Source organism: Sapajus apella, unplaced genomic scaffold (genome assembly GCF_009761245.1).
Source record: "Sapajus apella isolate SASKATOON/1434 unplaced genomic scaffold, GSC_monkey_1.0 scaffold2, whole genome shotgun sequence".
Classification (NCBI taxonomy): Eukaryota; Metazoa; Chordata; class Mammalia; order Primates; family Cebidae; genus Sapajus; species Sapajus apella.
The window spans coordinates 68,439,877-68,463,104 of record NW_022436942.1 but is presented as its reverse complement, the minus strand read 5'-3'; the positions used below and the strand labels follow the sequence as shown (position 1 = coordinate 68,463,104).

At 41.0% G+C, this 23,228-nt stretch overlaps 1 protein-coding gene across 5 annotated transcripts in view; it reads right to left on the bottom strand.

Moving 5' to 3' along the window:
* ATP2A2 (ATPase sarcoplasmic/endoplasmic reticulum Ca2+ transporting 2) overlaps window positions 1-23,228 on the bottom strand; it is a 65,132-nt gene that overhangs the window by 27,312 nt on the left and 14,592 nt on the right. For all 5 annotated transcript variants that reach the window (XR_004257176.1, XM_032301366.1, XM_032301370.1 and 2 more), the window contains one exon: window positions 22,453-22,591. Coding sequence is in view for 4 of the 5 variants with exons in the window: in XM_032301366.1 (XP_032157257.1) it covers window positions 22,453-22,591 (139 nt within the window). In the remaining variant the exon portion in view is untranslated. The remainder of the gene's footprint in view (window positions 1-22,452; window positions 22,592-23,228) is intronic.

The window sequence follows — 23,228 nt, the reverse complement described above, 5'->3', positions numbered from 1 at the left end:
ATTAGGAAGGAAGAGAATGAAGCTTAAGGAAACCTAACTATACATTATTCTAAAAAGCTTGGCTCTGTATCTTCAGACAGGCCTTCAAGCTTTCACTTTAAAGAATACTTTCCTAGTTAGCAATGTGAAGTAACATATTTTCTAAGATTTAATACTTATATACAAGGCACAGCAAAGAGAATCAAGTTGTATATGCCATGATTCATTCCATCAAAAAGGCTTAATTATTGTGAACAGGAAGCAAATGGCTCCCTTTAAAAAGATATTCAATTAACAACTCACATGGCAAATGTAAAATAAAATAAAACTACACAGTAACACCACTTTTTTTTTTCTTTTTGAGACAAGGTCTTGCTCTGTCACCTAGGCTGTAGAGAACAGTGGGGTGATCACAGCTCACTGCACCCTTGACCTTCCACTTCAGCTTCCCAAGTAGTGAGGACTATATTTGCACACCACCACACCTAGCTGACTTTTTTGGTGGGGGGGGGGTAATGGGAGGAGGGGTAGAGACAGGGGCTCAAGTGATCCCCTCACCTTGGCCTCCCAAAGTGTTGGGATTACAGGCATGAGTCACCACACCCAGCCAGAAATGCCATTTTTAAAAACTGTCAATTTTATACCTGAATTGAACCTAAAAGAAAAAAAAAAGGGAAAAAAAACCTGTCAATTTGACAACAAGAGTTGAGAAAATACACCTGGTCATGAAGGATGTATAGAAAGAGGGATTCTTATACAGCATGACCATAAGCTCTGGAAATCTTGCAGTTTAAATCAGTTAAAAAAAAATCAGAGGTATAAATCACTGGAGGCAACTCATCCAGTGCATGCGCTGAAGATTAACAAAAATTCTGTCAGTGCACTGCTGACAAGGGACAAACACTGAATGTATATGATGTAACTAGGCATACATACTATGTTAACAATAGCTGCAAACTCTGGGGGACAAATTGTAATACATACCAAAATTGCGCAGCATAATTTTTTTTTTTCTTTCTTTAAGACTGAGTCTCGCTCTGTCACCCAGGCTGAAGTGCAATGGCGTGATCTTGGCACACTGCAACCTCTGCCTCTCGGGTTCAAGCGATACTCTTGCCTCAGCCTCCCAAGTAGCTGGGATTACAGACGTGAGCCACTGGGCCCGGCTGCAGCATAATCTTTTTACATCACGGAAGAATTCACTCTACAGGTATGTTTGTACAACATGTAATCAATTCATACTAAATAAAACGACAACTTCCTCTAAAATATACTGTGTATTAAGTGGGGGACAAACAATATGTGAAACATCATGTGCATGGGGCTACCAATAGCATAAAGAAACACCTCTGGGAAGGTGTAGCAAACTAGTAGCACTGGGCAGCTGGGGCATATACCCTTGATACCTTTTGAAATATCAATTAAATGAATAAACCTCTTGCATAACCTGAAGATCTTTAAGTCAACTGAGTCTTCTTTCCTAGGCCAAGTTCCTTTAATAGCTCTTAAAGGGCCCAAATCTCAGCCCCTTTCCTTGATGTGTATTTAAAAAAATGCCACAACATAACCTTAGTAAAAGATAAAGTCATGCACCTTGAGAAAACTGACCAGCCCCCTGCTGGTATTAAAATATTGCCAAATACATGCACAATCACACGAAGCAGCTGGACATTAAAACAGCTGTCTGTTAATCCCAACACTGGGTGAGGCGGGAGGATCACTTGAGGCCAGGAGTTCGAGACCAGCCTGGTCAAGATGACAAAAACCAATCTCTACTAAAAATACAAAAAATTAGCTGGGCGTGGTAGTGTGTGACTGTAGTCTCAGCTACTCAGACAGTTGCAGTGAGCTGAGTTCACACGACTGCACTCCAGCCTTAGAGACAGAGCAACACTCTGTCTCAAAACAAAAAACAAAACAAAACAACAAGAACAACAAAACAGCTGTCTGTGACTTTCTGAAAGATAATTAAGGTGGTTTTGTAAGTCTTAAGCAAGGGCAGCTACAAATTAGAACAAATAAACAAATTCTCCCATACACTTGCAGATGGCATTTTTAGAGTTTCTACGTTTAACTGGCTTCCATTAGAAACTAATCTTTGTAGAAAGATACTGAAGACACATAAATACAAATTGGTTTTAAAAATCTGCCATAGGTTGGGTGTGGTGGCTTACGCCTGTAATCCCAGCACTTTGGAAGGCCGAGGCAGGCAGATCACCTGAGGTCAGAAGTTTGAGACCAGCCTGGCCAACTTGGTTAAACCCTGTTTCTAATAAAAATACAAAAATTAGCTGGGTGTGGTGGCGGGCACTTGTAATCCCAGCTACTTGGGAGGCTGAAGCAGGAGAATCACTGAACCCGGGAAGCAGAGGTTGGAGTGAGCCGAAGGTGCACCACTGCATTCCAGCCTGGGTAACAGAGTGAGACTCCGTCTCAAAAACAAACAACAAACAAAAAACCTGCCACATTCTAGTATTCTCTTAGCTAGAAGGACCATCAAATCATCTTGACCAACCAATGTCCTCTTCATTTTATGCATAGGAACTCAGGCTAGGAAGTAAAAAAAAGCCTTCTCCAAGGAAGTTTAATTAATGAAAACCTTTATTGAACTTGCTGTGTGACTGTTACATTCCTTTTGTTGGTATTAAAGTCAATTTAGGGTTGACTCTATTAGGAAAACAGGTTCTCTTAGAGTTAAAACGTCCATGAAAGTAAAGGTCCACTGAATACTTTTCAAGTGAAGACAAAACAATTTCCCTTTGTCCGGAGAGGCTTCTGTGAATTTCAGGCACAGGATTTTGTGCATGAAGAGCAGGCAAGACTGTTCCGATGATCACATCCAGTAACATTTCCCCAGTGAGGCATGTCAATGCCCTTAGGGCAAGTGGTAGTGGAAAATTCTTACTCTTGCCAAGGGGACGCTGTGCGATTTTTTTCTTCCAAATGTTTTTCTCTGACTCTTTGGGTGGAGGCAGGTATAATAAAAGAATAAACTCTGAACTACCCTTCATTTGTTTTACATCTAACACCTTTCAAATTCAGCTCTTGAAAATCCACAGCTCTTTAATTTGCTATTACAATAAAGATTTCCAATCTGAACAAAATCCTCAGAGTACACTTGAAGTTAGGTTACCAAGAGTGCAAGTAAGAGTTCATTAAATTATTAGTTTGCCACATTTTAGAACTCAATGTAAGTGTTCTTTACCTTACAGGAAGTATTTATAAGCCATGATACTTACACATTATTTATACTACTTATGTTACATATGAATATCGATGGTTAAAACTAGCATTATTCAGGTCGGGCATGGTGGCTCACGCCTGTAATCCCAGCACTTAGGGAGGCTGAGGCGGGCGAAGCACTTGAACTCCTGGTCCGGAGTTCGAGACCAGCCTGGCCAACAGGACGAACCTCTGTCTCTACTAAAAATATAAAAATTAGGCGGGTAGGTGGGAGCATAAAAAATAAATAAATAAGTAAATTAGGCCATGCGCAGTGGCTCATGCCTGTAATCTCAGCACTTTGGGAGGCTGAGGTGGGTAGATCACAAGGTCAACAGATCAAGATTATCCTGGCCAACACAGTGAAACCCTATCTCTACTAAAAATACAAAAATTAGCTGAGTGTGATGGCATGCCTTGAGTTTGGTGGCGTGTGCCTGTGATCTCAGCTACTCAGGAGGCTGAGATAGGAGAATTTGTTTGAATGCAGGAAGTGAGGTTGCAGTGAGCCGAGATCATGCCACTGAACTCTAGCCTGGTGACAGAGCGAGACTCGATCTCAAAAAAGCAAAAACAAAAACCACACATACACACACAAAAACCTCAACTTTTTATTAATCAATTGTTACGTATGCATTTAGAAAACCTAATTTATTGTGGCAAATTCCAAATTATTAAATTTTTTTTTTTTTTTTGAGTCGGAGTTTCGCTCGTTACCCAGGCTGGAGTGCAATGGCGCAATCTCGGCTCACTGCAACCTCCGCCTCCTGGGTTCAGGCAATTCTCCTGCCTCAGCCTCCTGAGTAGCTGGGATTACAGGCACGCGCCACCATACCCAGCTAATTTTTTGTATTTTTAGTAGAGACAGGGTTTCACCATGTTGACCAGGATGGTCTCGATCTCTTGACCTCGTGATCCACCCGCCTCGGCCTCCCAAAGTGCTGGGATTACAGGCGTGAGCCACCGCGCCCAGCCTAAAATTTTTATAAGAAAAACACTATGTAAAACTAGTAATCACCTTCTAAATACCACTATTGTTTTTGAATCTAAATGGCTCCTAGGAAAAGCAAGCCTTAACAGAACTATCCTAAACTACTTAAACATTCAACTGTGACTCAAACATTTTCATTGTGTTTCCAATTTGAGTCATAAATTTTGTAGTTTTTAACAGAATGAATGAAATTCTTCATTTGAGAAGCTGTACTTGAGTACTTCAAACTACTTCCAGCCTTCACAGTGAACAGGGAAGGAACATCACACAATGCCATAGTATATTACTATGGTTTGCTCCCAATCTGTTTCTTAGACAGCACATTTAAAATGACAAATGTGATCTCCTCAACAGCTTCTTTGGCATCCCAACCTGGGCTTATAACAGCCTCCATGACCCAAGTGCTGTTTGCCTTTCACCCTCTCACCTCCCTCTAAGCATCACATGCTATGCTCTCCAGTTCCTCCAACTTCTTTCTGGGCCTTCACATACCCTTTCTTCTCCCATAAATAGTAAGACTTTCCTGTAACTCCCAGATTAGGCTGGCATCCCTCACTATGTGCCCACAGAGCATCCTGTCCTTTCCTTACACTCGCATTGTTTTGATGAATCTTCCCCACTAAAACCAAAAGCTCCATAAAGGCAGAGTCACTCAGACGTCACTGATTTTCTAGCCCTACCACAATACCTGGCACACAGTGGGTGTCAAATAAAATATCTGTTAATGAGTGAAGTACTTGGCACACATATTTGCAGTAGTATACATGTATCAAAAGACTTCTGATTACCAAGCTGAAGAACATCACAAAGCTAGAAACAATAAAAAAACAGGGTCCAAAGAGATCTCTGCCTTGGAGCTAAATGAGGTTCAATAATGATAGTTGCCTAAATTCTACATTCAGACTAAAACCAAAATAATCTATGCTAATAAAGGTCTAGAAATTTAAGAATGGGGGGAATGGGACGAACACATAAGAAAGACTGTGGTTTTAGCTGGTAGAGTAATTAAGGCTGCCAGAGAAGTTTCCTTAAACCGTCATAAGACAAAAAGCATCGAATGACAACCAGGCTCCGTTTACATAAATGCATTCAATCTGAGTACCAAAGAGAACTTAAGGGTTTGAAACACCTTAAAGAGCTAAGACTAACTTGGAAATAAATTTACTTTTATTTTACTTTACACTTTTTACTTTACTTTTTGAGACGGAGACTAGCTTTGTTGCCCAAGCTGGAGTGCAGTAGCACTATCTCGGCTCACTGTAACCTCTACCTCGCAGGTTTGAGTGCTTTTCCTACCTCAGCCTCCCAAGTAGCTAGGATTACAGGCACGCACCACCATGCCCAGCTATTTTTTTTTTTTGAGACAGGAGTCTTGCTCTGTCGCCAGGCTGCAGTGCAGTGGCACAATCTCGGCTCACTGCAACTCCTACCTCCCAGGTTCAAGAGATTCTTCTGCCTCGGCCTCCCAAGTAGCTGGGACTACAGGCATGTGCCACTGCACCCAGCTAATTTTTCTATTTTTAGTAGAGACAAGGTTTCACCATGTTAGCCAGGCTGGTTTCGAACGCCCAATCTCAAGCAATCTGCCCGCCTCAGGGCAGATCAGATGTGAGCCACTGCGTCTGATCGAAGATAAAAATTTTAGGATATGCTATACTGCTAACATTTGACAGTCCTACTACTGCCACAAACTGCCACATGCTCCTGGGTAAGTTACAAACTAGTTTTAGTCTCCTGATCCCCTAAAATAGGGCTTCATAAGCTCCCTCTCCAGATCTAAACAGGTGATAAATCAGATTTCAATGTGGCCCCAAATTAAAAAGCTAACAAATAGAACAGACAAAATGTATTTTAGCTCATAAGGAATATTTTATAATGAACTAAAAAAATGGCATAGGTGGTCATTAAGCAGGCAAGTTTCCAGTTACTAGAGTTATAGGGGGCAGAAAGGTAACCAACTCATTAGATGTTGCAGCGACAACCACACACTAAGCAAGGTTAGAGTAAGTACACAATATCCGGCATACCTATCAATGGAGACTTTTATCATGAAAGAAAAATGTGCATTTAAAATGTCAAACCCCATTCCTCTTCCCCTCTTTACACAAATATACATCAAGTTGTTAACAATATATCTTCTGGACATCTCTTTATGTGTAACATTTACTAAGACTTCACTAAAACAAAATAGGACCTTTTATAGTAGTATATATACGCATCTATCTCATTTTTAAAAGTGGCTGCATAGTAACAATAACCAGTAAAATTTTAAAGTATTATTTCTATAGCAGGTACTGCTGGAAGGGCTTTACAGGTTACTAATTCAGTCTTCACAACCCTAGGGAAGGCTCTATTATTTCCACTCCCTCCCTGTTTAAAGATGAGGAAAATGAGGCATTATAAGGTACTCGTTCAAGGACACAGTATTTCACAACCATTACCATCAGCTAAATGAATCAGCCTCCAGTTTTATGGCTATCTAGTTCTAACATTTCCTTTTACAATGTTACAGGGTTAACATCTTTGTCTATATCTTTTGTTTGTTTGTTTGAGACAAAGTCTCACTCTTGTCACCCAGGCTGGATCTCTGAAGATCTGGCACAATCTCAGCTCACTGTAACCTACACCTCCTGGATTCAAGCGATTCTTCTGCCTCAGCCACCCAAGTAGCTGGCATTACAGGTTCCTGCCACCATGCCTGGCTAATTTTTGAATTTTTAGTAGACACAGGGTTTCACCATGTTGGCTAGACAGCTCTTGAACTCCTGACCTCAGGTGATCCACCCACCCCGGCCTCCCAAAGTGCTGGGATTATAGGCGTGAGCCACCGTTGCCAGCCTTGTCTATACCTTTTACCTTTGTATACAAATACATACTCCCACGAAGTTTATGTCCCTGGTATTTCCCCATACTCTCAATTTTGCATTTTTCTGGGACTGGTAATGCCAAGCCCTTTGTTTTTCAAAAGTTCCATTATCTTCAATATAAAAGTTGGTCATAGTTAAATCTGCCCATCTAGGTGCTTTTGTGTTAACGCTTAGGAAAGGTTCCTATGGTTCCCAAACCATAGGGTTTCTTTACCTTTTCCCAAAATCTTCACCTCAGTAGCAAGAATGAAAAGGCTGGTACTTCCTGGTACTATGACTACCACTGAATCATGGGGAGTGGAGAGGAGGTGATTACAGGAAATTAGGAAATGCCAGCCCCATGAAAATCAGGTCAGGCTTCAAGATTAACTGGCCTATCATGGTCTGAGGGTTGGGGGGATCTCTCATTTCTCACAGTTCTTAATGTCTTAGCTATTCTGACAGTGCTCAGGGGCTCTAGGTCTCAAAAACTCTGCCTCTAATCCATCAATGCTGATTTTTGTTTGAGACTATTTTGCTCTTCTGCTTACCCATTTTCTAGACTAATAATCTATATCTTGGCTTTGAAAACAGAGATATACCTTCCAGGATTTACACAGCAACAATAATTTTTTATTTTGAAACAGAGTCTCACTCTGTCACTCAGGCTGGAGTGCAGTTGTGCAATCTTGGCTCACTGCAGGCTCCAACTCCTGGGTTCAAGTGATTCTCCTGCTTCAGCCACCCAAGTAGCTGGGATTACAGGCACCTGTCACCACACCTGGCTAATTTTTGTATTTTTAGTGAAGATGAGATTTCATCATGTTGGCAGGCTGGTCTCGAACTCCTAGGCTCAAATGATCTGCCCACCTCAGCCTCTCAAACTGCTAGGATTACAGGCATGAGCCACCAAACTCGGCCTGAACTTTAGTTTTTAAAACCAAATAGCTAGAATCCTGAGGTGGACTTTCTGAGGACGACGGCAAATGAACCTCTTGAAGTTGCACACAAGATTTTCAATATGTGTTTTTGGGAAAGGAAAGTCCATAAATTTCATTAATTCTCAAAGGGACTGTAATCTTGAAATGACTAAGATCTGCAGTAGAGGCTTGCTACTCAAAGCATCATTGACCTGGGAGCTTGCTAGAAATGCAGAATAATCAGGCCCCATTTCAGATGGAACCAATCAAAACGTGCATTTTAACAAAACCCCCCAGGTAATTTCTATGCATATAAAATTAGAGAAGCATTGTTCTAAGCAATGTGCCAAATCTTAAGGCTCCCTACCCCTCACCTTATTTTTGGGAAACAGGGTTTTACTCTGTCACCCAGGCTGGAGCACAGTGGCATAATCACAGTTCACTGCAGCCTCAACCTCCTGGACTCAAGCTGTCTTCCCCCACCTCGGCCTCCTGAGTAGCTAGGACTACAGGTACACACTACCACACTTTGCTAACTTGGTTTTTTTTGGAGACAGGGTCTCATTCTGTCACCCAGGCTGGAGTGCAGTAGAGCAATCTTGGCTCACTGCAGCCTTGACCTCCAAAGTGTTGGGATTACAGGCATGAGCCACTGTGCCCAGCCAATCCCAGCATTTTTGAGAAGCTAAGGCAGGAGGATCACCTGAGGCCAGAAGTTCAAGACCAGCCTGAGTGACACAGTGAGACCTCGTCTCTGCAAATGAACAAACCAGCCAATCCACAAAAACAGTATGCCAACTCCTCGGCTCTACAGCACGGAACTGACTACCTGTACTCTGTTTTCTGTTAAAGAGCATTTAATGTTTGCTAAATGTTTAAAGCCAGTCGGTTCCAATCCCAACAGCTTTCTAAAAGCAAAAAAAAGTCCACATGGACTCATGGCCATTCTATCTAAATCACACTTTTTTTAGAGCCAGAAAGCTCCTTAAAACAGTACTCCAATCACCTAATTCTGCAGAGGTTAATGTACATTGGCCAATGTCATGCAGAATTAGGATCATAATCCAGGTTCTTACATAAATGCAGTCATCTATTTCACAACTCTGCCTTTTACTCAACTACTTGGAAAGAAAGCAGTTTATACTTGTTACTAAATCTCAGTACTGCATGTTGACTGTCTGAAGTGAAAGTTTCCTTCCTTTAAATTGCTGTCAAGTTTAAGAATTACTGTTTTTATTTCTGAGTAAATCTTGAAATTGCTGGCACCACTGTTGGCTATTCAGTCTTCATTTTAGGAAATAAAATTATCAATTTCTGTACAAGTGCTAAAGCACATGCAATTTTATGTTAAGATCATGTTACTTCCATTACTTATATAATCTTAATAGATGAACCGCTCCAGAGTATACTACAGGATGGAAGTCACGTGAGGATATTTATTTCCTAGTGCTACTCATCAATGCCGGGTTACCAAAACACATGAAGTTTGTTTAAAACAACCCTGAAAACAGTGCTCTTGAGAAGTCAATAAATAACCCCTGGGGCATACATGACAACCCCCAAAATTCTAAAATTAAGACTTCTGACCCAGAATGGTGGCTCATGCCTGTAATCCCAACACTTTGGGAGGCTGAGGCAAGAGAATCCCTTGAGCCCAGGAGTTTGAGACTGGCCTGGGTAACATAGGGAGACCCTGTCACAAAAACAACCACCACCACCACCACCACCACCACCGCCACCAGGAAACAAAAAACAAAAACCAAAACTAAAACCAAAAATCCATGGCTGGGCAGAGTGGCTCATGCCTGTAATCCCAGCACTTTGGGAGGCCAAGGCAGGCAGATCACTTGAGGTCAGGAGTTCGAGACCAGCCTGGCCAACGTTAAATTTTTTTCTCTCCTAAAAAAAAAAAAAAAAAAACAAAAAACAAAACAAAACAAATGACTTAAGGCTATTATAGCCTGAATCACTTTAATAATGTCAGCAGATAATACAGAAAGCTTAAAAACAATGATTTTCATTTCTTATAAGATTGTGTATAACTTTACCACTTTTGGCTTCCACCCATCTGGAGAAATATTTTCCTGGTGTTAAGATAATGTAAAATTACTGTGGCTTCATAAGCTGTGAACATGTGGGTCATTTTCCTTTTGAGACAGGGTCTCCCTCTGTTGCCCATGATAGAGTGGTGCATAATTTCGGCTCACTGTAGCCTCAACCTCCTGGGCTCAGGTGACCCTCCCACCTCAGCTTTCCAAGTAGTTGGGACTACACAGGTGCACGCCACCACGCCCAGCTAATTTTTGTATTTTTTGTCGGGATGGAGTTTTACCATGTTACCCAGGCTGGTTTTGAACTCCTGGACTCAAGCAATCTGCATGCACTAGCCTCCTCCAAAGTGCTGGGATTACAGGTGTGAGCCACTGAGCCCAGCCTAAGTGTGGGTTATTTTCTCCATGTTTTTATTTGCCATATCAATTTCGTTTGGCTCCTGTGTTCTAGATACTTAAGATTAACATAAGCATTTGCTAAGTATCCTTACCCAATTTCTCTTTGGAATGATTAGCTGGTATAGCAACATCTAAAATTTAGTTTCCTGACTAGGCGTGGTGGCTCATGCCTGTAATCCCAGCACTTTGGGAGGTCGAGGCAGGCGGATCACGAGGTCAGGAGTTCGAGACCAGCCTGGCCAACATGGTGAAGGCCCGTCTCTACTAAAAATACAAAAATTAACTAGGTGTGCCGGTGCGTGCCTGTAATCCCACTACTCGGGAGGCTGAGGCAGGAGAATCACTTGAACTCAGGAGGCAGAGGTTTCAGTGAGCCGCGATCACGCCACTGTACTCCAGCCTGGGCGAGAGCAAAACTCCGCGTCAAAACAAACAAAACAAAACAAAGAAAAAAATTAGTTTCCCTAACTCTCTCCCCATATTTCCCTCAAAGAACCATGTATTCCAGTTTAGTCTTCAGAAAGTTCACCCAGAACCATCCTACCAGATATCTTCCAAAAGCTGACAAAGAATTTTATAGTCAGGAGATGACTCTTACATTTCAAACAATGACTACAGAAAGGTCTGTTCCTTTCTGCAAATATCAAAATAGTTAAGTCAGTACCTGTTTTTGTTTTCAGCTTCAAAATAGTTTATAACATTCACCAGTTTTCCAATACAAATGAAAGACCCCTTCACATCCAACTTCATAATGTAAATGAAAGCATAAAAGTCACCGTGTCTAAAAAGCAAAATTCATGCCATTTATCCTTTCAGGCTATGTTAAAACTTCAAATGACAAGAAAAAATACAAAATTGAAGTTCACTCTATAAGTTTCAGAGAACTGAATTATTGGGCTAAATGCTAAATTGCACAGTCAATTTGATTACTAACCCTAAGCCTCAACATATATAGTCTTAATAAAATAAGACTATTTATCTGGCACAGATTACGTAGTCATGGTATGCTTTTCCAAAATATTCCATATAGTAATTGTAAATGCCTTAGAATTACATCTTACCCAATTCAATGACCTGCTGGTCCTAGTAACCCAGCCAGCTATCATTTCTAATTAGGATATAAGTTTACCATGAAAGGTCAACAGAGCATACTGACAACCTAATATTAAAATTATAACTAGGCTTCCTCAACATGATAAAGGGCACCCACCTGTGAGACCCACACCTATGTCATATTTCACATTCAAGAACTGGATGTTTTCCCCCTAAGATCAGTAAGACAAGGATGTCTGTTCTTGGTACTTCAACACTGTATTGGAGATTCTAACCAGCGCAATTAGGCAAGAAATAAAGGGCATCCAGACTGGAAAGAAGTAAAAACATTTTCATTTGCAAATGCATGATCTTGTATACAGAAAATCTTAAGGAGCCCCTAAGAAACTATTAAAACTAATGAGTTCACAAGATTGCAAAGTGCAAGATCAACACACAAAAACCAATTGTTATTTCTACATGCTAGCAAAGAACAATCTGAAAATGAAATTGAAAAAAGAATTCCTAACTCAAGGCAGATTAAAGACTTAAATGTAAGACCTCAAACTGTAAATATATCCTAGAAAAAACCTAGGAAATACTCTCTTAACACTGCCCTACGCAAAGAATTTATGACTAATCCTCAAAAGCAAATGCAACAAAAAACTTGACAACTGGGCCCTAGTTAAACGAAGAGTTTCTGCATAGCAGAAGAAACCTACTAACAGAGTAAACTGATAACCTACAGAATGGGAGAAAATATTTGCAAACTATGCACTCAAGAAGGAACTAATATCCAGAATCTATAAGGAACTTAAATCCACACACAAGAAAATACCAAGTATCACTGTTGAAAAGTGGGAAAAGGGTATGAACAGACACTTCTCAAAAGACAACAATCAAGTGGTCAACAAACATAAAAAAACACTCAGTATCACTAGTCAGAGAGATGCAAATCAAAACCACAATGAGATGCCATCTCACCCCAGTCAGAGTGACTGTTAGTGCTAGGCATGGTGGCTCACGCTTCTAATCTCAGCATTTTGGGAAGCTGAGGTGGGAGGATCACTTGAACCCAGGAATTCAAGACTAGCTCGGGCAACATAGTGAGACATCATCTCTATGAAAAAATTAAAAGATTAGCCTGTTATACTGGCGAGTGCCTACAGTCCCAGCTACTTGGAAGGCTCAGGTGGAAGGGTCACGAGAGCCTAGAAAGCCACGGCTGTAATGAGCCATAATCATGCCACTGCATTCCAGCCTGGGGAACAAACCGAGACCCTGCATCAAAAAAGAAAACTGATACACTGCTGGTGAGAATGTAAACTAGTTGAGCCCTTGTGGAAAGCAGTTTGGAGATTTCTCAAGAAACTGAAAACAGAATGACCATTCAACCCAGCAATCTCATTACTGGGTATATTACAAGGAAAAATAAATTGTGGCCAGGTATGGTGTCTCACACCTATAATCTCAGCACTTTGGGAGGCTGAGGTCAAGGAGGGTGGATCACTTGAGCCCAGGAATTCGAGGCCAGCCTGGGCAACATGGTGAGACCTTGTCTCTACAAAAAATACAAAAATTAGTTGGGTGTGGTGGGTGCCTGCAGTTCTAGCTACAAGGAGGCTGAGGTGGGAGGATGACTTAAGCTTGGAAGGCAGAGGTTGCAGTGAGCCGAGATCGCACCGTTGCACTCCAGCCTGGGCGATGGAGTGAGACCCCATCACAAAAATAAATGTGGTATATATACACCACGGAATACTACAAAGCCATGCAAAAGAATGAAATCGTGTCCTTTACAGCGAAATGAATGCAGCCAGAGGCCATTAACCTAAGTGAATTAACATAGAAACAGAAAACCAAATACCATATGTTCTCACTTATAAGTGGGAGCTAAACACTACACAGCCATAAAAAGATGGGAACAGTAAACACCGGGCACTCCAAAAAGTGGGAGAGAAAGAGGGGCAAGCAGTGAAAAACTGTCAAACACTATATTCATTATCTGGATGACAGGATCAGTAGAAGCCCAAACTTCAGCATCACACACTATATCCATGTAACAAACCTGTACTACATGTACCTTGAATCTAATTTTTTTTTTTTGAACATGGAGTCTTGCTCTGTCGCCCAGGCTGGAGTGCAGTGGTGTGATCTCAGCTCACTGCAATCTCTGCCTCCTGGGATCAAGTGATTCTCCTGCCTCAGCCTCCTGAGTAGCTGGGATTATGGGCGCATGCCACCATGCCCAGCTAATTTTTTATTTTTAGTAGAGACAGGGTTTCACCATGTTGATCAGGCTGGTCTCGAACTCCTGATCTCGTGATCTGCCCACCTCGGCCTCCCAAAGCACTGGGATTACTGGCATGAGCCCCCACCCTCGGCCAAATCTAAAAATTTTAATTAAAAATAAATACCACCACCAGGCGTGGTGGCTCAAGCCTGTAATCCCAGCACTTTGGGAGGCCGAGGCGGGTGGATCACGAGGTCAAGAGATCGAGACCATCCTGGTCAACATGGTGAAACGCCGTTTCTACTAAAAATACAATACATTAGCTGGGCATGGTGGCGCGTGCCCGTAATCCCAGCTACTCAGGAGGTTGAGGCAGGAGAATTGCCTGAACCTGGGAGGCAGAGGTTGCGGTGAGCCGAGATCGCACCATTGCACTCCAGCCTGGGTAACAAGAGTGAAACTCCGTCTCAAATAAATAAATAAATAAATAAATACCACCAATAGGCCAATTTCAAATTACAAAAAATTATTTCAATTAAAAATATCGGCTGGGAGCAGTAACTCCGTCTCAAAAAAAGAAAATTTACAAATATTTCCCCCCCAAAACCAATGTAATACTTAAGAAGCACAAGACCTGTACACTGACAATTAGTGTTGAAAGAAATGACAGACCTTAAAAGAAAAGACATCCTATGCTCATGGATAGAAAGAGTTAATATGATTCCCCAAACTCATCTATAGATATAACACAATTCTTGCTGAAAATACCAGCATGCCTTTTTGCAGAAATTGACAAGCAAATCTTAAAAATTTACATGTAGGGAACTCAGACTACCCAAAATTATCTTGAAAGAACAAAGTTAGACTCCCAAGTTCCCAATTTCCAAGCTTCATACAAAACTACAGCTAGCTATCAAGACAGTTTGGTATTGACCTAAGGACAGAGATCAGTGGAGTTAAAAATAAATAAGAGTCTAGAAATACATCCTTGCATTTGTAAATTATTTTTTCACAAGGGTTACAGGACAAACCAATGAAGAAGTCTTTTTAACAAATGGTGCTGAGACAACTGGATATCCACATGCAAAAAGAAAGAAGCTGGACTTCCAATCTCACACCACAGTTTGTGTTGTTGCTATTTTGAGACAAGGTCTTGCTTTGTTGCCAAGGGTTTTCAGTGGCAGGATCATAGTAGCTCACTGCAGCTTCCAACTCTTGGGCTCAAGTAATCTTCATGCCTCTGCCTCCTGAGTAGCTGGGACTACAGGTCTGTATCAGCTTGCCTGGCTAATTAAAAAGTGCCTTTTTCCTAGGCTGGGCATGGTGGCTCATGCCTACAATCCCAACACTTTGGGAGGCCAAGGCAGGCAGATCACTTGAAGTCAGGACATCAAGACCAGCCTGGCCAACATGGTAAAAGCCCGTCTCTAATAAAAATATAAGTATTAGCTGAGTGTGGTGGCAAGCGCCTGTAATCCCAGTTACTTGGGAGGCTGAGGCAGGAGAATCTGCACCCAGGAGGCGGAGGTTTCATGGAGCCGAGATTGTGCCACTGTACTCCAGACTCCAGCCTAGGCAACAGAGCAAGAGTCTGTCTCAAAAAAGTGTTTTTTTTCTGCCTCAGCCTCCTGAAGTGCTGGAGTCATATAGGTAGGAGCCACCATGCCTGGCCCATATATAATATCTTTGTGACCTTCAATTAGGCAACAGTTTCTTAGATATCATACCAGAAGCACAAGCAACAACAATGTGAAAGTGGATTTTATCAAATTAAAAACTTCTATGTTACAAAATATGCTGTCAAGAAAGTGAAGAAAAAAACCCTACAGAACAGAGAAAAAATTTTACTAATCATACCTCATAAGGCAGGATATGTAAAGAATTCTTACACCTCAACATTAAAGACAAATTAAAACGGGCAAAGGATTTAAATAGACATTTCTCCAAAGAAAACACACTGATGGACAGCAGCCACATCGAAATAAGCCCAACATCATTAGGAAATTAGGGAAATGCACATCAAAACCACAATGAGATACTTACCTCATGGGTAAAATTTTAAACAGACAATGACGTGTAATGACAAGGATGTGGAAAAACGAGAACCTGTATACATTGTTGGTGGGAATGTAAAACAACATCACCATTTTGAAAAATAGTTCGGTAGCTGCTCAAAATGTCAATGTCCACAATCACTATAGGCCCCAATTATTCCAAGCTTAGTTATACACCTAACAGAGAGAAAATCTACGTATGTTCACACAAAAATTGGTACAAGCATGTATGTACAAATTATAGCATTATTCTTTTTTTTTCTTATTCTTCAGAGAAGGAAATAGGTTCTGTGAGACATTATTCATTACTCATTATAGAACAAAACTAGAAATAACCCAAATGTCCATCAACTAATGGATAAACATTATTCAGCAATAATAAGGAATGAAATACCTGCTATTTTCATGAACGAAATATAACATGCTATGCTAAGAGAACCAGTCACGAAGGACCATAGATTGATTCCATTTATATGCAATATCCAGAAAAACAGATAATAGACTGTGGTTGTCAGGAACTGGTGGGAGGAAAACATAGGCAACAACTGCTAATGGGTATAGGTTTTTTTGAGGGTGATGAAAATATTCTGGAATTAGATAATGAGGATCACACAGACCTTGAATATATTAATAGTTTGGCATTCAATAATTGTATTGAAGGCTGGGTGCAGTGGCTCATGCCTATAATCCCAGCACTTTGGGAGCCTGAAGCAGGTGGCTCCTTTGAGGCCAGGAGTTCAAGACGAGCCTGTCCAACACGGCAAAACCTCATCTCTACTAAAAATGCAAAAAAAATTAGCCAGGCGTGGCTGGGCACAGCGGCTCATGTCGTCAGGAGATTGAGACCATCCTGGCCAACATGGTAAAACCCTGTCTCTACCAAAAATACAAAAATTAGCTGGGCTTGGGGGCGTGTGCCTATAATCCCAGCTACTCAGGAGGCTTAGGCAGGAATCACTTGAACCCGGGAGGCAGAAGTTGCAGTGAGTCAAGATCGCACCACTGTACCCCAGCCTGGGCAACAAAAGCAAAACTCCATCTCAAAAACAACAACAACAACTAACAACTGTTGTCATACTACCAGCCAGTGAGCATCTTAAGGACAGAACTGTCATACTGACTGCTGTAACATTATCGTAAGTGTTCTATGAACAAAATTTGAAATCAGAAGTAAGTTCAGCTAATGTATATGCCTTTTAGCAATTACCATACATACCGTGGGGGAAGAGGTGGGACAAAAAAGTGGTAAATAGCTACCAAAATCAGCACTATCCATGAAGGATTTAGAAACAGGTGAAAGGAAAATGGATTTAAATGTGTACAACGCTTGGTAGTAGTGGTATATTCACCTAAGGGATTTAAACTCAGGGTTTTTTGAATATTAAATTCATTGTCTTTTGAATATTCAAATAAAGGGAATGGTTGCCAGGGGCCAGGGAAGAGGGGAACAAGAAGTTAAGTGTTTAAGGGGTACATTTCAGTTGGGGAAGATAAAGTTCTGGATGGTAACAGTCCCAAAACAATGTGAATGCAAAACAATGTGAATGTACTTAATGCCACAAAACTGCACACTTAAAAATGGTAAAAATGGCTAATTTTATAATATGTACATTTTACTACAACATAAATAAGGAAAATTCCATTAGACTGAAAATCTTTAGTTACACACACTATAGATCAAACATTATTTGTCCTTCTTTCTTTTTTTTTTTTTTTTTTGGGACGGAGTTTCACTCTTGTTACCCAGGCTGGAGTGCAATGGCGCGATCTCGGCTCACCGCAACCTCCGCCTCCTGGGTTCAGGCAATTCTCCTGCCTCAGCCTCCTGAGTAGCTGAGATTACAGGCACGTGCCACCATGCCCAGCTAATTTATTGTATTTTTAGTAGAAACGGGGTGTCACCGTGTTGACCAGGATGGTCTCGATCTCTTGACCTCGTGATCCACCCGCCTCGGCCTCCCAAAGTGCTGGGATTACAGGCTTGAGCCACCGTGCCTGGCCTTTTTTTTTTAAACTTTTAATTTTTTTTCTAATAGAGATGGGGTGTCACCATGTTGGCCAGGCTGGTCTCAAACTCCTGACCTCAGGTGATCCACCCCCTTGGCCTCCCAAAGTGCTGGGATTACAGGCGTGACCCACTGCGCCTGGCCTATTTGTCCTTTCTAAACTATCAAATGCAACAACAAAACTATGCTACAATATGGAGAATGAAATTTCAGTATGAGAAAGCCAGGTCATGGTAATAACCAAAGCTTCACCACTATGAGATCTGTGCAATGAGCAAATTAATAAACTCTATAAAATTTGCCTAACCTTCCATAAAAAGGTAACTTTGGTGGTACTGAAAGCTGAAAAAGAGGCCTGCATGTCTGCAGCATGAGGGAGCAGCAAAGATGAAATCATGGAAGGAAGCAGGAGCAAGCTACATACAAGTTTATCAGGTCAGAGAATTTCATCTTGTAAGTGCAATGGGGAAGTCCCTTAAGGGTTTTTAGCAGATGAATAAATAACACAATCTTTAAGAAACTACTCTGGCACTCGTGTGGAGAATGGACTGGAGGAAGATAACAAAGGACGCCAGAGCCTAGCTAGGAGACGATGACAGCTGCGGTGTGAGATGACGGCTGGACTAGTGTGCTGACTGAAGAAACAGAGTTCACGAACACGAGTGTGTTCTGGAGACAGAATCAATGGTCTTAGAGACAAACCAAAGAATAAGAGAGGGAAACAAATCAAGATGAATTCCAAGTTTTTCACAGTGAACTAGGTTAGCGTGCCTTACGGAGATGGGAAGGACTGGCAAAAACCAGGATTCAGAGGAAAAGAGAAACTAAAATCACCAACGTTGAAGAGACGTTGGCTTTTGTTTATTTATTCAAAAAGGATGGTGCTTTGTGGTATTGGAGTTATGGTTTCCTCTGAAGCAGTCTACCATTGCCATCTACTGATGCAAACTAAGGATAAATGCTTCGGGGGTAATTTCTCTAAGTCTTCAAGTAAACTCAACATACTAAACTAGCCCAATAAGGCTGAGTACAGTGGCTCACCCCTGTAAATCCCAGAACTTTGGGAGGCCAAGGCAGGAGGATCATTTGAGGCCAGGATTTTGAGATTAGCCTAGGCAACATAGCAAGACCCTGTCTCTATTTTTTAAAAACTTAAATAAAATCAAACAGAAGCTTGTACACATATTTAGGTGATGTCATCTACAACTGCACCTACCACACTTATTTGTGGAAAAACAATCTCCCTCCAGTGTTTCCTTCTACAGGTAGTACAGAACTATTACACCCAGTCATGTAAACTAGAAATCTTGCCAGTATCTTTGATTCTATATCCTACCAGTACACACCCTCCTATCTATTGCTTTGGGCCAGGCACAGGGGCTCACACCTGTAATTCCAACATTTTAGAAGGCCAAGGCAGAAGGATTGCTTGAGCCCAGAGTTCAACACCAGCCTGGGCAACAAAGCAAAATGCCATCTTTACTTATAAAAAAAAAAAAAAAAAAAAAAAAAAAAAGCAAGGCAGGGTGTTACATGCCTGTATCACCAGCTACTCAGGAGGCCGAGGCAGGAGAATCCCTTAAGCCAAGGAGTTCGAGGTTGCAGTGAGCCACGATCACACAACTCCACTTTAGCCTGGACAAGAGAGCAAGACCCTGTCTCCAAGTTTAAAAATAAATAAATAAATTAAAAAAAAAAAAAAAGGAGAGAGAAAGGATAGAGGGAGAGAGATAGAAAAGAAAAAAAAAAAAAAAAAAGAAAGAAATCTGCTGCTTTAGGCTAGGCACGATGGCTCACACCTGTAATTCCAGCACTTTCGGAGGCCGAGGCAGGCAGATTATCTGAGGTCGGGAGTTTGAGACCAGCCTGACCAACATGGAGAAACCCTATCTTTACTAAAATTACAAAATTAGCTGGGCATGGTTGTGCATGCCTGTAATCCCACCTACTCAGGAGGCGGAGGCAGGAGAATTGCTTGAACCCGGGAGGCAGACGTTGCGAGGTGAGCTGAGATAGCACCACTGCACTCCAGCCTGAGCAACAAGAGCGAAACTCCATCTCAAAAAAAAAAAAAAAAAAAAAAAAAAAAAAAAAAAAAAAAAAACAACCTACTGCTTTGTATCTAAGTCAGAGGCTCACTTTTTAAACTACTCATGACCAGAATTCTGTACCCAATGGAGAGTCAGAGTTAATATTCTAGGTTGAGACCTGACAAAAACTTTTTTTAAAAAAGTGTCCCCAGATAATTCTGATGTGCACGCCTGCTGAAGTGCTACTATTCATGAACTCAAAAATCTTTCCTTCATTATTCTTAATGTTACTGTCCTCATTTTCTCTTGCCTAGACTACTAAAATAGCTTCCCTGTATCTCCAGCCTTCCCCATTCTGACCTATTTTCTTCATCACCATCAGAATTCCCTCACTCAAATATCTTTTACTATTAAAAAAAAAAGTGGGCCAGGTGCAGTGGGCTCACACCTGTAATCTCAGCACTTTGGGAGGCTGAGACAGGAGGACTGCCTGAGCCCAGGGGTTTGAAAGACCAACCTGGGCAACATGGCAAGACCCATTTCTTCAAAAAATACAAAAATGAGCCAGGTGCGCAGTGGCTTGTAACTGTGATCCCAGTTACTCAGGAGGCTGAGGTAGGAAAATCACACTTGAGCCCAGGAGGTCAATGCTACAGTGAGCCATGATGGTGCCACTGCACTCCAGCCTGGGTGACAGAGCAAGACCTTGTCCTCCCCTCACCAAAAAAAGTGGTAACTGATAAATTCTGAATAAGATCTTATATACTATTGTATCAATTTCCAAATGCTGATAATCATAACGGGGTTATATAACAGAACATTCTTGATTTTATAAAACAAACATATTTAGGAGTAAAGGGGCATCATGTCTGCAATATACCCTCCAATAGTTCATACAAAAATGTGTGCATATAGACTGACAGAATAATACACCTGTGATAAAATGTTCACATTTGCATCAAAACAAAGTTTTAAAAAATCCAATAGTCAAAACATTTCACTCTGCATTGTACTTTTATTAACAATATACTTAAGCTGTTAAATCACTTACACACACCATTTACACATAAATACTTTACAGACCCAAATAATTGACTTACTGGCATAAATATAATTCTATCCTTTTTTTCTGGATGAACTACAAAAATTTCTGGATTAGAGAATATGACAAGGCAATTTCCTTTCACAGGCCAAAGTTGTAGAGCATGGGTTAAGGGATGCAGCTCTTTAAATTCTTTTCATTAAAATGACTAAGACAATAAAGACAAAGCACACCCTTTCCAAGTCAGTATAAAAGCATTACTATGAGATAATTCACAAATAACAACAAAGTAAATAGTATACTTAACTCAGAAGGGCGTGAAAATCCAGATAATCTAAATAACAATATGTAATGACTCTCTTAAATGAAACAGCCAAAACAAACAACCCACCTAGACTATCCTGGTTGGTCCCAGGGGTGTTGTGATTTTGGACTGTCAGAAATATGGCTGCTTGGCATGGTGGCTCACGCCTGTAATCCCAGCACTTTGGGAGGACAAGGCAGAATCACTTGGTCTCAGGAGTTTGAGACTAGCCTGAACAACATAGCAAAACCCCGCCTCCACAAAAAATTATAAAAATTAGCCGAGTGTGGTGGCATGTACCTCTGGTCCCACCTATTTGGAGGGCTAGAGTAGGAGGATCATTTGAGCTTGGGAGGCGGACACTGCAGTGAGCTGAGATCATGACACTGCACTCAGCCTGGGCAACACAGTGAGACTCCCATATCAAAAAAAAAGAAAGAAAATAAATGCAGCACTTATCTAGAGCAGGGAGTATACTGACTGACCCTTTGGAGGTCTATGGAGAGTTCTGGACTCACAGTGGATTCACAGACTCTTTGAAGCTGATCTCTGGAATTCAGGCAGAGACCCCCGGCTCAGTGTAACACAGAAGTTTTTTTTTTGTTTGTTTGTTTTTGAGACAGAGTCTCGCTCTACCGCCAGGCTGGAATGCAGTGGCGCAACCCTGGCTCATTGCAACTTTAATTTTCCAGTTTCAAGCAATTCTCCTGCCTCAGCCTTCTGAGTAGCTGGGCACTACAGGTGCGCACCACCACGCCCAGCTAATTTTTTTGTATTTTTAGTAGAGACAGGGTTTCACCATGTTAGTCAGGATGGTCTCAATCGCTTGGCCTCCTGATCTGTCCGCCTCAGCCTCCCAAAGTGCTGGGATTATAGGCGTGAGCCTCTGTACCCGGCCACACAGATGTATTTTTAAGTATAGCTTTTAGAGTCATAAAATTTCCCTTGACCATAGATTCAATTAGATAGTTGTAGGTATGACTTAACATTTGTGCCAAGAACCAAAATAGAAAAAACTGTGCCGTCACTAGCCAGTATTCTTACAAACTGCTCACTATAATTAATCGTCAAATCAATACTAAGTTTTATCTCTTTAGCACTAGTGTTCTATAATGTATTTAAACAAGCAGAATTCAAAATACCTTGTTTAACCTTAACGACAGGAAGAGAACCGCCAAAAACACTTCAAAATAATTTTAGAAAATGCAGGATTTGTATGAATGGTACTAAAATGTGTTAATTGCTACATGAAAACAATTATTTTAAATATAATTACGAGCCTTGAGAAAAGGACTACATTCAGAAATACAATCTAGAATGAAACAAAAATGACAAACTCAACTCACCAGCAATTTCTACAATATCACCAGGAACTATGTCTTTAGCTTTAATCCGCTGTACACTCTTTCTGTCCTGTCGATACACTTTGCCCATTTCAGGTTCATATTCCTTAAGGGCTTCAATGGCATTTTCAGCATTTCGTTCCTATATAAAAGAAAACAGAAGAGTAGTAAAGACCTTTCTGCCACTGCAATTATTTCTAACCCAAGAAATAAAATGTTCAAGTTAAAAAAAAAAAAACAAACAAAAACAGAGAGAAGTCCACTAGTAACATTTGTATTAAACACTTCATATCTTAAGGCAATAGACACCTTACCTTACAAGGGCACTTGTGATTTTATGTTAAAAATGAAAAGTAAGCACCCTCAATTAAGGGAAGGTGATAAAACAATGAGGAAAAGCAATTACAGACTCTGCGGTCCCTAAGACTGCAAAACACAGCCTTCAACTCTAGCCAAATCCCCCTACCATTTAAAATCAGTTCTGTCTCATGACAGGTAGTACAGTTTAATAGTCTGGGCTAAGCTGCCCAGGTTCAATATAGGCTCTTAACAGCTATGTGACTGTAGAAAGGTTACATAACATACAAATTTACTGTCTCTAAAAATGACACTAACAGTTCCTACCTCAAGGCTTGTGAGGATAAGAAGTCAAATGTAACATGCTTAGATTGTTTTTGGGCACACAGTAAATGCTATGAGTGATTAATATGTCTCACAACCCTAAGAATTATCCCTCCAGTGGTAAAGACCAATGAATGGCTAGATTCTCATCACAGCAC